The sequence below is a fragment of the Rutilus rutilus genome, assembly GCF_951802725.1.
Source record: "Rutilus rutilus genome assembly, chromosome: 9".
NCBI classification, from domain to species: Eukaryota; Metazoa; Chordata; class Actinopteri; order Cypriniformes; family Leuciscidae; genus Rutilus; species Rutilus rutilus.
This window is the reverse complement of record NC_140223.1, coordinates 26,036,889-26,052,750: the sequence shown is the minus strand read 5'-3', so window position 1 is coordinate 26,052,750 and position 15,862 is coordinate 26,036,889. Positions and strand designations below refer to the sequence as shown.

Sequence of the window (15,862 nt, the reverse complement as noted above, 5' to 3'; positions counted from 1 at the left end):
CTGCAAACAAAAAGCCCCATTCTGTTAAATATTGTTTAATTTAGAAATGCATCATGTTATGGAAGTAAAATTGTTTCATGATGTTTTTAATGGAAAATAGGATTTTACAAGGTGCTTGTGGGTCTGAAAAGAGTTTATGAAGATGTATTTGCAGACATGGAATGTTGATTGTGGTTGTTGTGGTCTATCTCTCCTATAGAGCTCTGAATGAAATGTGGAAGTGTCAGAACATGCTGAGACACCATGTCAAAGATCTTCTGGATCTTGTTAAACAGCCAAAAGTTGGTTTTTCCTCTCAGTTGTTTGGTTTTGGTTATAGCTTTTCTGATTCCTCTATATTACATGTTGTACTCCTGGTTGAACATTCTTGAATTCCTTTATCCCCCCCAGTCTGACTCTTACAACAAGGCCGTGTTCTCAAAGGTCATGGTTATCACAAGTAAGTCGTGTTTGTTCTCTGCAGTGCTGTTAGATTAATCTCCTGTCAAATACAATCAGCTTTTTGTGTAAGAAAAACATTCACTGAGGGGGAAACATCTCTCCATCTCCATCTCCTGTGTTAAAGAAAACCTGCCAGACCCGGGGAAGACGCAGGACTTTGTGAAGAAGCTCGCTCAGGTTCTTGAGGAGGACGAGAAGATCAGAAAGCAGCTGGAGACTCTCGTGAGCCCATCCTGCTCGTGTAAGCAGGCCGAGGTCTGCGTGGTAAGAACCGTATTTCTTCACCTTGCAGAAAAATCAGTTTTTTACCTTTTGTAGTTTAAGTTGTCTCAGTTTGTGGCTGGGTTTGCACTCCACAGAAAGAAATCACCAAAAAACTGGGCAGCCCCAAACAGCCCAGCAACCCTTTCCTAGAGATGGTGAAGTTTTTATTGGAGAGGATAGCACCCGTTCATATCGACACAGAGTCTATCAGGTACATTAAGACTTTTAAATACCGGGAATAAATGTACCATCATTTGTGCACTGTCTCACTGCTTCCTCTCTTTCTGCAGTGCACTTATCAAACAAGTGAACAAATCTATAGAAGGAACTGCTGATGATGAAGATGAGGGAGTCCCGACTGAGCAAGCGATCAGAGCCGGCCTGGAGCTTCTGAAAGTAAATAAACCTCTACTTAGACCCATTACCGCATTGGACTGTGTCCGTGCTGCTGTTAAATCCCATTAGCACAGAAACATACATGCATGTCAATATCTGGATTAAGTCAGAATTTTTTCGTTAGTTTGTTGCTCCAGTATAGCTACTGGGTTTATTTCTTTTCTTTTTTTTCTTTTTTTTTCCATTTGGTGTCTTCTTTATCCAAAGCGATTTACATTGAATTTAAGGGTACATTTTATTAATTTTTTTTACTGTTTTATTTTTATTTTATTGTATTCTATTTTATTATTTCATTTTATTCCTCCGATTCAGATGAACCATTAATTTAACCAAACAGTTACTGTTTGATTCAGATGTTACATAATATTAAATCACTATGAAACATCTGGTAACATTACCATGAATATATGCAAACTGTTTCAATGAATTGATTAAAACTTGATTCACCTATTCATGTACCGAGTCAAACTTGCCAATACTACTGTATTTTAAATGAGAAACAGACCATCTTTAGAAATCTTAACGGCCCAATAAAATGCCAGCAGACAATATCACTCAGCCTTTAATATACACATTTTAATAGAATGTAAACTCTTTTTATTATTATTTTGTTGGTATGTGTTCATTGGTGTACTGAAGTGTCTTTACGCCCCTCAGGTCCTGTCCTTCACCCACCCTGTGTCGTTTCACTCTGCCGAAACCTTCGAGTCTTTGCTGGGCTGTCTGAAGATGGACGATGAAAAGGTTGCAGAGGCCGCACTGCAGATCTTCAAAAACACTGGCAACAAACTGGAGGAGAGCTTCCCACACATCAAATCGTAAGTTTGAGTCTGTCTCATGGACCTCATGGACCCCACGGGCTGTTCAGAAAGAGCACATCTGGGCTTTCGTTCTAGAGGAGTGATGCTGCTCGAATTGTTCCACCACTTCAAACGTTTTAATCATACTCTATATTTATTGAAGACCATTTCTCATTTTGTGATTTCTGAGATGCTCTGCCACTTGAAATTGGAAAACCATTTTCTATTGTGCTGTGCAGTCATCCATAAAGTGGATGTTGCCATTCACTTCTGCCTGTTTTACTTCTTTTTGCCCCCTAGAGTCCTGTTACCAGTACTGCAGCAGAAAGCAAAGAAGGGTCCTCCTCGCCAGGCCAAATATGCCATCCACTGTATCCATGCCATGTTCTCCAACAGAGATACACACTTTGCACAGATATTTGAGGTAAGATTGTGAAGAACAGTCTTGGTGTCTAAAATATATCTGGAATAATGTTTTTGTAATTTTGCTGTTCCTCTGAAATGACTTTCCTTTTTGGCTAATGTGACCGAGGCCTTCACATGTTCACTTTAAAATTTTACCTGGATGCCTGACATTCTAACCAATTCTATCTGCCACAGCCTCTGTATAAGAGTCTAGACACAGACAACATGGAACAGCTCATCACCCCTTTAACAACACTGGGACACCTGGCCATGCTGGCCCCGGAACAGTTTGCAGCTCCGCTCAAATCTTTAGTGGCCAATTTCATCGTTAAAGACCTGCTAATGAACGACCGGGTAAATTACTGCACTGCTCATTACTGTTTCCGCATTAAAGCCTGAATTTTGATGAGAGGACACGGCAATCAGTGTGATGCACTGCATAGAAATGCACATTTTTATATCTCCACTTCTGGTGAAGTAGTGCAGAATGCGAGGACTCAAAATGAACTCAGAAACTTGATGTATAAACGCCTCTGGATTGCTTCACTGTAACATACATTGTGAACCCAAAGTTCTTTTTTGTAAATAAACATTGTGTATTTTCTGGCCATCCATAAATTATAAAAATAGAATATATGTGATATAAATTAAAAGTAAATAAATTATAGTAAATATATTTTTGACTTGGATATATTACTTTTCCAATGTAGAATATTCCAATATTAAAAACAATATATTCCAATATCATAATGCCAATAATAAATATTACATTATATATATATATATATATATATATATATATATATATATATATATATATATATAATATACACTCTATATACACACTCTCACACACACACATTTATAATATAGTTTGTGTACTTTTGATTTAAGTATATTTTGGATTGAAATGTTACAGAAAAAAATATGGCAAAAATAAATAGAATATTCATATGATTAAATGATTAAATGTTAATATTTGTTTATAAAGCTTCAAGGGAAATCTTTTTGTGTGTGTGTTCTAACTTCAATTTAAATAATGACTGTTCTTAAGGTCAGTATGAACGTGAACTAACATGGGGAAAAAATAACAAAAACATTAGACATTTAAATTGTTAATCACAATTATTTGTATAACAATGAATCATCAGCCAAAGTTTCATGTTTCGTGGAAGCACTGCTGATAATGAATACCATAGCTGGTCAAGAGAGCAGCATTAAATATGCATGTGTTGTTTATTTGCCTGTAGCATGAACTAATTTAGACTCATTTAATTAATGTGATTTTATGGGTGTGTGCTTGCTTAAGGTCAAATCAACCCAGTGTATAATTATGAGAGTAAATGCCTTAGAAAGTTCAGAATGTATCAAACAGATGAGATCCCGTTTACTGATCTCATTTGATTGACCTTGTATGCACATATTTATTTAATTTTGCAGCAGTTTTAAATCAAGTCGTGTGCTTTAATACACACAGACGTGTGACACATCATTTGTCTCCTCACCTCTATTACAAGCAGTGTGCTTATTTTTAGTTGTAACCTTGTTAGCAAACTTTCAGACCAAGCAATAAAGGGTTCTCCACACTCTCTGGTTTTTGAGGCATCTGATACTGATCTAGATTTTCTGTTTGATGCAAAGATTGCTGGCAAGAAAACCACCAAGCTGTGGGTCCCAGATGATGAAGTCTCTCCTGAAACATTGGCTAAGGTGAGACGCTCAGTAAATAAATCACAACTTCAGCTAAGATTTGTCTTTTACCATTTATTATTCATTTTCCCAGAGTAAATCACATCTCAGCCTGTATTGCATTGATTCCCAACAGATATGGCTAGACAGGTTCTTCTTTTCGTTTTTTTTTTCCGTTTTTTCTTCACCTTTATATTTTAAATAAATGACACCTAAACTTGCAGTCTCAGGAGATCCTAGTTTAATGTTCCTCTGTCTTTGTGTGTTTCAGATTCAGGGTCTGAAACTGATGGTCAGGTGGCTGCTCGGCGTGAAGAACAACCAGAGTAAATCTGGCAACTCCACTCTGAGAATGCTGACGGCTATCTTGAGCAGCGATGGCGATCTGACGGAGCAGGGCAAGATGGGGTGAGTGGCACTTTGAGTCAGTCACACATGCCCTAAATGCATAGTTCCAAACCCTTCACTAGTGACTACCATGAGCTGTGATGCAAAATAAAAAAATATAGGTCAATTTCATGGTTTTAAGAGCACTCAAAAACAGAGCATTTACATCCGACAAATGAACACCACCGTTCAAAAGTTTGTAAAGATCCGTAAGATTTTTTTGTTGTTTTTGGTCTTATGCTCTTATGCTTATGCTCTTATGCTCACCTAGCCTGCATTTGTTTGATCAAAAATAGTGAAATTATTAGAATTTGAAATAACTGTTCTCCATCTCCATCTTCAGTGTCACATGATCCTTCAGAAATCGTTCGAATGTGCTGATTTTGAGCTCAAGAAACTTTTCTTATTATCAATGTTGAAAGCAATTGTGCTGCTTAATATTTTTATGGAAAACATTATACATTTTTCAGCATTCTTTGGTGAACAGAAAAACAGCATTTGTTTGAAATAGAAACAGTTTGTACATTATACATTTCTTTGCTGTCACTTGAATGCATCCTTGCTGAATAAAAGTATTAATTTCTTTCAGGTTTTTTTTTTTTTTTTTTTACCTTTTTTTTTTTCTATTTAAAAATCTGACTGACTGAGTTTTGAACAGTAGTGTAAGATAAAATCGTCAAAAGTTCAAATGTATGGTTTTGTTTAGAATTTAATGTATTGTTTTTACAAATGTATTAATTATAATTTTTTTCACACAAAAAATAAGTCCCCCCCCCCCCCCCCCCCCCACTAATACTGGGGGGGGGCCCAGTCTGTTACATGTGCTTTACCAAAAAGGCTGGAAATGATACTTTCATTTTAATAGGAAACTCCAACATCACAATAAATTCATGAACACTTTGGCTGGAAAATGATGGCATACATGGCAAAACATTACTGATTCTTTTATTTGTATGTTGTGATGTGGGAGTGATTTTATGTGCTGGCTTTCTGTGTGTGGGTGTACAGGAAGCCGGACATGTCTCGTCTGCGGCTAGCAGCCGGCTGTGCGATTCTTCGTCTCGCTCAGGAGCCGTGCTACCATGAGATCATCACCCTGGAGCAGTACCAGCTCTGCGCCCTCGTCATCAACGTAAGACCCATCGCCGGCTCCTTATCTGACTGCATATTGGTCTAATGTCAAAAAAAAAAAAGGTTCAAAACATTGTTTTAATGGGTTACTCTGCTCTGACTAACAGGCTGGTTGGTTTTTTAGTGATTCACTGTATTCCTGGTCACCCGCCACGCTTTGAAGTCTTATCTGATGTGCAGGTTATGACAAACATATCTTTGGGGAAGCCTCACTAAGGGTCACTTAACTGTTGGCTGCAAACCAACCGTTAAAATCAGAAGTCAGCTTCCAAATAATGCCTCTCTTATTGCAGATGTAGCCTCAGTATGAATGTTCATTCACAATCCATTTTACTTTTATAAGATGGATGACTATTTCAGAGTACAACTGGATGTTCAAGCAGAAAAAAACAGGGTGGGAATTAATTGGATTGTTAAAAGTGGGCGTTTCATATTAAAATGGAGCCAGACCAAATGTATGTTTGACCAAAACCAATGCTTAAGCAGGAAATGCAGGCTGTTAGATAATATTGCTAACTGACAGCCAAAAAGTGACATCAGAAGAAAGATAAAGCGGTTTCAGAGGAAGAAACCGATCAGTCTTTCACAGCAAGTCTAGATATGTGTATTAAGAAATTAATTGGGGGTCCATTTTGATTTCACGTTGATCTGTACTGGAAACAAAACGTTGTAGGTTAAACCCTGCAGGAATGGACAGCGTTGCGCAAACCTGGTGGTGGCACGTAACCCTAGGTCGCTGCAAGGTTATTGTTCCTGGAGTGTTTTGTAAACTGTTGATGAAAAGCATCAGCTAAATGACTTATTAGGAACTAATGAGTGCTCTTGTCTTTCTCAGGACGAGTGCTATCAGGTGCGACAGGCCTTCGCCCAGAAGCTGCACAAAGGCCTGTGCAGATTGCGTCTGCCGCTCGAGTACCTGGCCGTGTTCACGTTGTGTGCCAAAGACCCGGTGAAGGAGCGCAGGGCGCACGCCCGTCAGTGCCTGGTCAAAAACATCAACTTGCGCAGGGAGTACCTGAAACAGCACGCAGCAGTCAGCGGTAAGGACAATCCTGCTCTAAAGACAAGGCTAGAATCAAGAAACTTATCACTTATTTGGTTCATTTACAATTATTAATTCATTTTAGTTTTTTTTTATAAAAAGAAGCATACAACACAGTCAGTCAGTTTTTCGATCAAATGACTAATATTTTAATAAAACTGTACAAAAAGATTAATTCCTGTCCAGCTTTAGCTACCTGCATTTCTAATTGATTTTCTGTAGTAGTAGTTAACAGTTTTTGGTTTAAGTGTGCTGTTTATTAGTTGTATAGAGTTGTATAGACTTTTAATGAATCAGTACAAAAAGATTACTTAAGGCGAGACACGGCAGGCAAAAACATCGTTTTTTTTTTACTGGTCAATTTTGAGATTTTTGGATATTTGTCTTCAATAACATGTCTTCTTTCAGACTTGTGTTGAAAAAAAGTCAGAAATTCACATTTAGGTCTTTATTTTATTACACTTTGTCTGTTTGCGTCTGTAGATTTCTCATAAATTCAACAAAAGTTCGCGTTCTAAAACAACGTGCTGCTCCGCGATCTCTGCCGTCAGCCTGTCATCACACGCACAGTTAGGAAGCTCTCTCTCTCCAGTACAATCCTGTCGGATCCAAATATGGTCATTTCCTTTCTATCAGCAACCAATCGTGAAAGTAAAAGGGCTGAATGCGCAATCTCATTGGCTGATGAAAAATCTTTAAAGCCCGTTTTCTCAAAATGACTTTTCTCTCATACTCCAAGTCCGAAATCTCCACTTCAGTAGCACCTATATACACCAAACTTTCCAGACTTGTACCTAGTTATATTATGAAGACATTTACAGAGGGATTTGTAAATATATTATTCCTAGCCTGATTTATAAAACATTTTATTCCAAAAAACATGGCGAAAATCATTTTTTTTAAGGCTATTGACAGTATTTTCTGATTTACAGGATAACAAAAGTAGAATCCCTCTGTAATTTTTTTCCCATCTAATATGTGAACACAATGAAAAAATCATTTTTAACCTGGCTTTATCCAATACTCAGATATCGTTTTTTTAAATATATGCAAATTAGTGCATATTTGATTAGATATTGCCTGATTTGCATATTTAAACAAATTACAGAAAACTTGTAATACATTTTTTTTCTCATCTTAATGTAGGTAATCAACTGGGAAAGTTTCATGGTGATATCTGCTAGTTAAATTTTTTTACCCTATTCACCTGTAGTGTCTCGCCTTAAGCCACTACTGTACTGTATTATAAGGTTGGAAATCTTTAGGCACCTCACGATTCAGGTCACAATGCCATTCCAAATTTATTCTCAGTGCATCTTAATCTTTTCAGCAACATCAGTTATTAATAATTAATGTAAAAATTGCCTTTCCACAGTCCTTCCAAAGAGAATTGCAGTGAATCCATCGGTTTTTAGCTATGAACGGTTATTTGAGGTGAGGGTGAGGGCGCTTTTAAAAGCTAAAAGAATCATTCCGGAATCAGAAGCAGAATCAAATTCCTTATTAAAGAGGCACACACATGTGGTGTGTTTGTGTGCTAGTGATCTTTATTAGTTAATATTCATGCGTCCAGCACACTGGAATCTTGAGATGCTCTGCTGAACTGTTCACCAGGGTCATTATGCAGAAGACTCTGTAGTTATGTCTGTCTTGTCGGGTGGATTTTCCAGTCCGTCGTGTTGGTTTCTTCATCTGTTGCTTTTGGAATGAATTCATTGCATGTCAGCATTTTGTTTTAATTTGTTAGTTTCAGACCCTTTGAGAATGTGAACCTTTTCCAATTGTAATTCATATTCATGAACCAGAGTACAAACCCATGCTATTGTAAAATATTGTGGGACCTGGAAAATGCCCAGGATTTTATAATACTCACGTGTGTGTGTGTGTGTGTGTACTGCAGAGAAGCTGATATCACTCCTGCCGGAATATGTGGTGCCATATGCAATTCACCTTTTGGTCCATGACCCAGACTACGTGAAAGTCCAGGACATTGAGCAGCTCAAAGACATCAAAGAGTGAGTCCACACGAGCTCCACCGGCTTCTCTTCCATCTTTAATCTGAGAACGTTTATCTCTTCATTAGGTTGTCATTTCAAGCTTTGAATGAGATGTTTGTTACCAATATGTGCAGCTTGTTAGATGTTTGGCTGGCTGCCGAAAACACTGATAAATGGTGTTCCAGAGTTGCCATCTGCCTTTAATCTTGAAAATGATGTTTCTCTCTCCCTTCCCTTCCCCTCTCTCTCTCTCTGTCTCTGTCTCTCTCTCTCTCTCTCTCTCTCTCTCTTCTCTCTTTCTCTCTCTCTCTCTCTCTCTCTCTCTTTCTCTCTCTCTCTCTTTCTCTCTCTCTCTCTCTCTCTCTCTCTCTCTCTCTCTCTCTTTCTCTCTCTCTCTCTCTCTCTCTCTCTCTCTCTCTCTCTCTCTCTCTCTCTCTCTCTCTCTCTCTCTCTCTCTCTCTCTCTCTCTCTCTCTCTCTCTCTCTCTCTCTCTCTCTCTCTCTCTCTCTCTCTCTCTCTCTCTCTCTCTCATCTTCTCTTTCCCTTCAGGGCTTTATGGTTTGTTTTGGAAATCCTAATGGCCAAAAATGAAAACAACAGCCATGCGTTTATCAGGAAAATGGTGGAAAACATAAAACAGACAAAAGATGGACAGTGTCCGGATGATCCCAAGATTAATGAGGTCCGTCTTGTTTGAAGGATGCTTTGCTTTTTTCATGTGGCTATTCAAAAGTTGTTCTAACTGGGAAAACCTTAGAAATGTAAATGATTTTCAGAACTGGACATTTATGAAGTACTAACAAAACTTGTAAATGTCTTTTAGTCATTCTAAATATTTTATACCGTTATATCGCTCATGCCTATATAAATGGTTTTATTTACACTGTCCTCAGTTATCTCTCTACTATCTCTTTCTCCTCTCCAGAAACTGTACACAGTGTGTGATGTAGCCATGAACATCGTCATCTCCAAGAGCACCACATACAGTCTCGAGTCGCCTAAAGATCCTGTACTGCCTGCACGCTACTTCACACAACCGGACAAGGTGCTTAACTGCTGCCTTTCTGTTGAACTGCTGCAGGACTTAGTTGTAGAAATACTAGGGCATTTTTTTTTATATATATACAAATTTTGGGGATTATGGGAACTTTTTTTTTGCTAGGAAAGTGGATGTAGAGAGAGTCAGACTGGATTTAAACCCATATCTCCAATAAACAATACACGTTTCTGCCCTGGAGTGGAAAAGTCACAGAAATGTATGAAATCTTAGTAATTGAAACGTCTGTACTGTATATAAATGTTCTTGTTGAGCTTTTTTTGCGTCTCGAAAAAAAAAGCTTAACATCTTTATCTAGTCAGAAGTCATAGAAATGTTGATTGGTTAGCAAGTGTGGAAGACCTGCTGCTGGTAAAAACTTTAAATCAGTTTAAAAAAAATGTCTGTTCAAAATGATTTTTCTCCCACTCATTCACGATATCTTTCAATGTCCTCGCTGCCTTTCAGAATTTCAGTAACACAAAAAACTATCTGCCTCCTGAGATGAAGTCGTTCTTCACCCCAGGAAAGGTACATATTTGCCTTCTATTCTGTGGGTTTAACCTTCTTCAGTCCAATAGGACTGTGAAATTGACTGCCTGAGTCTCTCCGCAGCCTAAGGCAGCAAACGTGCTGGGCGCCGTGAACAAGCCTCTGTCCGCCACAGGAAAACTGCAGACCAAACTCTCACGAATGGAGACCATCAGCAATGCCAGCAGCAACTCCAACCCCAGCTCCCCCGGCCGCAGTAAAGGACGGTTAGTGTCACAAACACGCATACATGTGAGCTAATTGTGTTTGTGTTGAGGAGGAAGGCAAGGCAGCACTCGGGATTACGAAAGATCGTCCTTTCTACTAGAGATGGGAAGTCTCATTCGTTCTCATTCATCAAGTTCGTTTTTTTCAGTGTGTTGTTTTTGATGAAGCAATTCAAAAAACGATTCTCCAGTTTATATTTGCATGCATTAATTAACAACCCATATAAAAGCAGTTTGTTTGTAATCTGACCTCACTATAGGTTGTAGGGGAAAACACCATATGGCTAGAGATAGCTTTTGCTCTTCATGCTCTGAATGCAAGAAACAACCCATCTAACTGGCGATTTTGAAAATATGTAGTTTAGCACATCCCTAAAAACTACATATTTGTTGCATGATCTGTTCAGTAGCATAAATTTGATCCAGATGTCCTGTAAAACCAATGGTGGTGTGCATAAATACACAAGCGTTATAAATAACATTTGACACACTCCCTCTCTTAAAACTGTAATATTGTTGTAAACACTGTGCTGTCTGCAGTTTGATCTCAAACCTCATCTGAATCCATTTTATGTTATTAACACAAATTGTCATACTGCAAAGTCTGGCTGTGGTATTAACATCCTGCTGTGGACTAAACAAGCTCTATTGAGGTCACAGTGATTTGTAATCATACCACCTTTCAGCATCCACACGAGTGAAAGCAAGAAAGGTAGGTGTGCGGTGGCTGTCTCCAAGTCACTGGGTTATTGAATAGGTGTCATTGAGATTCTGTTGAATGGAGTATTTTATGTGTCTGCGTCACGAAGGCACAATAATTGCTGTTTCCTTTTACCTGTGCTACACTGAAAGAGCACTCTGGGGATGTACTGTTCAATGGCATTGAGATGACTCATGCCATCCCTTTAGATTTACAATGGCCAAACTCACAGCTGTCTTTATAATGTGACCAAGACTAACTGATGAGAAATGCCTTGAAGTTTGTCATTCTTGGAGTCTTTTATTATTGGTTTCTTCACATTCTTCAATTAGTAGCTTCATGTCCTTTAACGAGATTTATAATTTAAAAAAATCAAAGATTAACTTGTCTCGCACTGCATGTGCATTTCTTTTCTCACCCCAGACTGGACTCGGCTGAAGTGGACCACAGTGAGAATGAAGACATTTCAATGAAGAGCCCGTCTGAGACAGAAAAGCCCAGCAGGGGGCGCAAGCGAGGCGCAGCAGCCAGCCAAGACGACAAGGGCCAGGAGTCCAAACCCAAGCGGGGCCGGAAGAAAGCAGCCAACACGAGCACTGATGATGCTGAGGACCAGTGGGGCGAGGACAGCAGCATGGCAGAGCCGACCATGGAGACCGAAGACGAACAGAACAGCCCACCCAAGAAGGGGCGGCGAGGACGGCCGCCCAAATCAGCAGCCGCAAAGGACGAGACACCCAGCAAGGGCAGGAGGGGTCGCAGGAAGGCTGCTCCACCTGTAGATGAGGAGAATGAGGAAGAGCAGCAAGAGGAAGAGGAGGAGGAAGAGGATGACGCAGGCAGTGAGAATATGGAGGTGAAGCCCAAAGGCAGACGAGGACGGAAACCAAGGTGAGTGGCTGCCTGTATGCACGTCTGTTCTTCATCATCTTATTATTATTATTATCATTTATCATATATACTGTATATGACAATCAAGTGTCAGTGGCTTTGAAACATCGGGAGAAGACATGAAGAATTTTGATGAGACTTGAAGGTTTATATAGACTTCAACCTAATATTGGAAGTTTTTATTGCTTGCTCCATGAATGGTGCAAAGCAACTAGCGATGGTACGACAGAACACCTTTTTTTGTATGTTAATACTGTTTTACGTGAATATTACAACACGAAGGAAGCACAAAGCTTTGTTTACAAAAGAAAGTAGAGGTTACGACCATGGAAACATTTGGATTCGTGCTGAATGAGAGAGGACATGAGCCCATACATTTAAGGCATTTGTCGGCTTTGTATTCTGTTTTGCGATCTGGCAATTTTCCACGAATTTCAAGTAGAAAAACGCTGTAGGACAGATACATTTTTAAGGCCCGTTCACACCAAGAACGATAACGATTAAGATATAGTTCTAAAAATCATTCTCAGTATTAAAGAATAGCAGAGTTCACACCACATCTATAACGATAATGGCACAGAGAAACGATATCGTTGAAATTACTTTCAGAACGATTTTACCCAGCTGATGAATGATAAAAACATTGACAGCCATTCAGAATCCATCCTGCTGTAACAAGCTCGAGGAAGTGACAGACCAGCACACTCTTAGAATAAACAGAACAATATCATCCGCCGGTGTGGACGCTAATATAGTTATCTTTATATTTATTGCTCTTGGTGTGAACGGGCCTTTACTTGTACATCAAATTCTATTTAACAGTTTGTGCTTGTTTGGTAAGGCACATCAAGTTTATTTGTGTAGCACATATCACACCCCTGTAATTTAGTTTTGCTTTCTCTGGCAGCACATCAAATAGGCTATAGCTTAAATGTCTCTCACCTGCGGAAGATAAAATTAACTCTTCATACCTTTTACAACAAGTGTCATTTGCTTTGGAACTTCGGGAGAATGAAGAAAAATGGAGTCTTAAGACATGAAGACATGAAGATATTAGACAAGAGATGGTATCTGTCCTGCTCGTGTCCCAAATCTCTCTCAGAGTGCTATTTATGATGACGCGTTTATCTTTGTGGGGAAATATAAAACAAATGTATTTATTTATTTATTCAACTTTCTTATATTATTTAGGTTACCATTATTTACTGATATTTATTTCAATGTTGCACAGGCTGAAGTGTGTTTATATATGTGTATATATCCATAAACGCATACGTGTATATGTATATGTATGTGTGTGGCCACATTATTAGGTACACCTAGCTTAAAATTGAGACTAATTAGACCAGGCAATGTTTTTTTTCAATCTTCTATTGTCCAATTTTGGTGGGCTGCATGTGAATTGTAGCCTCAGTTTCCTGTTCTCAGCTGACAGGAGTCTTCTGCAGACCTCGGCTCGGTTGTAACGATTGCTTATTTGAGTTACTGTTTCTTTTCTATCAGCTCGAACCAATCTAGCCATTCTCCTCTGACCTCTGGCATCAACAAGGCATTTTCACACACTGCTGCTCACTGGACATTTTCTCTTTTTCTGACCATTCTCTGCAAACCCTAGAGATGGTTGTGCGTGAAAATCCTAGTGGATCAGCAGTTTCTGAAATACCTGTCTGGCACCAGCAACAATGCCACTTTTAAAGTCACTTAAATCACATTTCCTCCTCATTCTGAGGCTCAGTTTGAACTTCAGCAGATCGTCTTGACCATCTACACGCCTAAATGCATTGATTTGCTGCCGTGTGATTTTCTGATTAGATATTTGCATTAACTCACCCTGCCAGTGTCCTAAATAAGTCCTAAATAACATTCATGAACTGCATACCAAATTGAGTCTGTACTATGGATAATGTAGAAAAAACTGCTACTGGAACTTCCTGAATACCCACAAACCCTTTTTTAACACATGGTGTTTAAAATGTTTTTTTTTTTTTTCGCAGAGCGGAGGTATCAGAGGCCGCCAGCGATTCTGTGGAATCCACACCTCAGAAAAGGAGAGGAAGACCTCCAAAGTCACAGACAGCAGCTAGGAAAGCCAGGTACACAGACCCATGTTGCTAAAAGCTCAGTCTACATGTGTGGCTAGGTCTGTTTCATGGTTTTCATTCGACTCATATAATCTGTTTCAGTGGTGGGAGATCAAAAGCTGCCGCCAACCAGGAAGAGGAGTCTGAAGAGGAGATGGACACAGCCCAACAGAGTGAAGAGGAAGAGGATGAGTCAATGGACTCACCTAAAGTGAGTTTCCTTTCGCTTGAATTCCCACAGTCATGGAAAGCCCAATTAGCTGATTTAAAAACATTTTGGTATCTAGGCAAGGAAGATAAACATCTTAAAGTCTATCCTTAAAACACTTCGGATGATCTTCTTAGGAAGACTGGAGATTCGTACCAGAAATGTAATAATTGTTTAAATATATAAATTCCGCATAGAAATCCACTCCAGAAATCTGTATGAAAATTTTAATAAAATTCATTGGTCAGAAATCTTGAAATGTATAACTATTTAACTCTATTATTTCCATGTAGAAATATGCTCCAGATATGTGTGTTCTAGTAATCATGAATGATCATAAATGTCATGGGAATTCATTGTTCAGAAACATTGAAACTGTTGAGAATATGTACTAATGACATGTTTTATAGGTGCGACGGAAGGTTGGAAGAAGGGACAGAAGATGAGTGCTTACAGACACAAAACACAAGATTGATTGGAGATTGTTATACTTAAGGAAAAAGTCCCAAAAAGAGGAGTGAACTTGTGGAAAGTTTGGACTTTGGAGCCATGCATTTGCTTCAGCTGTATTTTGCCGTCTTTTTCTGCCGTATGCTTCTGCCCCACCTATCCACCATGCCTTGTGGTTCGTTTTCCATTGTTATGTGTGCCGACCATGTGATCTTAATCTTATGAGAAAGTGTAAATAGTTTTTGGGCTCTTACTCCCTCCCCCCCCACCAACCCACCCAAGGTTAGGGAGGCAACTTGTATAGCTTTTACCTCCAGCTTTAAATATATTGCACCAGCTGATCTGTCCAAGTAAAGGAAAAAAAAATCTGAACAACTTTTAGCAGTACTGTAAGTGTCCTGTGTGTCTTCTGTATATCATTCTGTACTGTGCTACACGAATAACCATTTTGTAGGTCCCTTTTTTTATTATTTGTTCGTCATTTTATCCTTTCCTTTTTTTAACCCTACTCATTTGTGTAATTCTTGTGTGCATATGGTTGTGCATGTGCAAATGTGCCTCTGCAGATAAAAGAAACACTGGTCTGATGTTAAATTCATGTATTTGTTACATTTTACAGCCCAGTATTGATTTTATCAGTGTTTGAAACAGGGAGGAGATGGTACAGAGCATTGGTTTTAATATTGGCCGTGTTGGGAAACAATTGAAGATTCTTCCCCCACCACCAAAATCAGTTTTTCAGTCTGCTGAACCAATAAAATATTCTGTATAAATAACTTGCGTGTTTGTTTATTGGTAATGTGGTGTTCATTTAGGCAGGGCTTTTAAAAACTTGTATGCCACTGACCTCAAAATATTATGAGTCCCTTTTGTGGAATCATCTTTCTAAAATACAATGGCTATATATTTTCAATATACATTTTTTTCAAGTATATTTAGTAAAATATGATCTGGTAAATATATAGTTATAATTTTTTCCTTGGAGTACTTTTAGATTTCAGCTCAGATGCAAAACTATGGCTGGCAATGGAATAAATTAATTGTGATTAACGTCATTAAGGATAACATAACCATAACTATATTAGCGTCTACACCAACATAAGATAACGTTTTGGCTCGAGCTCTTTAAAGCAGGATGAATTCTGATTGGCTGTCAATGTTTTTATCATAAGCTGGATGAAGTCGT

The 15,862-nt window shown here is 38.7% G+C and overlaps 1 protein-coding gene across 1 annotated transcript in view; it reads left to right on the top strand.

Annotated features, from left to right (window-relative positions):
• The window catches only part of pds5b (PDS5 cohesin associated factor B), a 46,939-nt gene extending 31,492 nt beyond the window's left edge, over positions 1 to 15,447 (top strand). Inside the window, exons 14-34 of the mRNA XM_084418821.1 lie at positions 200 to 281; positions 391 to 439; positions 566 to 705; positions 801 to 916; positions 996 to 1,101; positions 1,759 to 1,919; positions 2,202 to 2,325; positions 2,502 to 2,660; positions 3,948 to 4,016; positions 4,267 to 4,403; positions 5,391 to 5,514; positions 6,349 to 6,553; positions 8,456 to 8,570; positions 9,102 to 9,234; positions 9,478 to 9,597; positions 10,057 to 10,119; positions 10,204 to 10,346; positions 11,470 to 11,937; positions 13,932 to 14,030; positions 14,121 to 14,229; positions 14,637 to 15,447. Coding sequence (XP_084274947.1) covers positions 200 to 281; positions 391 to 439; positions 566 to 705; positions 801 to 916; positions 996 to 1,101; positions 1,759 to 1,919; positions 2,202 to 2,325; positions 2,502 to 2,660; positions 3,948 to 4,016; positions 4,267 to 4,403; positions 5,391 to 5,514; positions 6,349 to 6,553; positions 8,456 to 8,570; positions 9,102 to 9,234; positions 9,478 to 9,597; positions 10,057 to 10,119; positions 10,204 to 10,346; positions 11,470 to 11,937; positions 13,932 to 14,030; positions 14,121 to 14,229; positions 14,637 to 14,672 — 2,758 coding nt within the window. The 3' untranslated portion in view covers positions 14,673 to 15,447. The remainder of the gene's footprint in view (positions 1 to 199; positions 282 to 390; positions 440 to 565; positions 706 to 800; positions 917 to 995; positions 1,102 to 1,758; positions 1,920 to 2,201; positions 2,326 to 2,501; positions 2,661 to 3,947; positions 4,017 to 4,266; positions 4,404 to 5,390; positions 5,515 to 6,348; positions 6,554 to 8,455; positions 8,571 to 9,101; positions 9,235 to 9,477; positions 9,598 to 10,056; positions 10,120 to 10,203; positions 10,347 to 11,469; positions 11,938 to 13,931; positions 14,031 to 14,120; positions 14,230 to 14,636) is intronic.
• Positions 15,448 to 15,862: the final 415 nt, after the last annotated feature.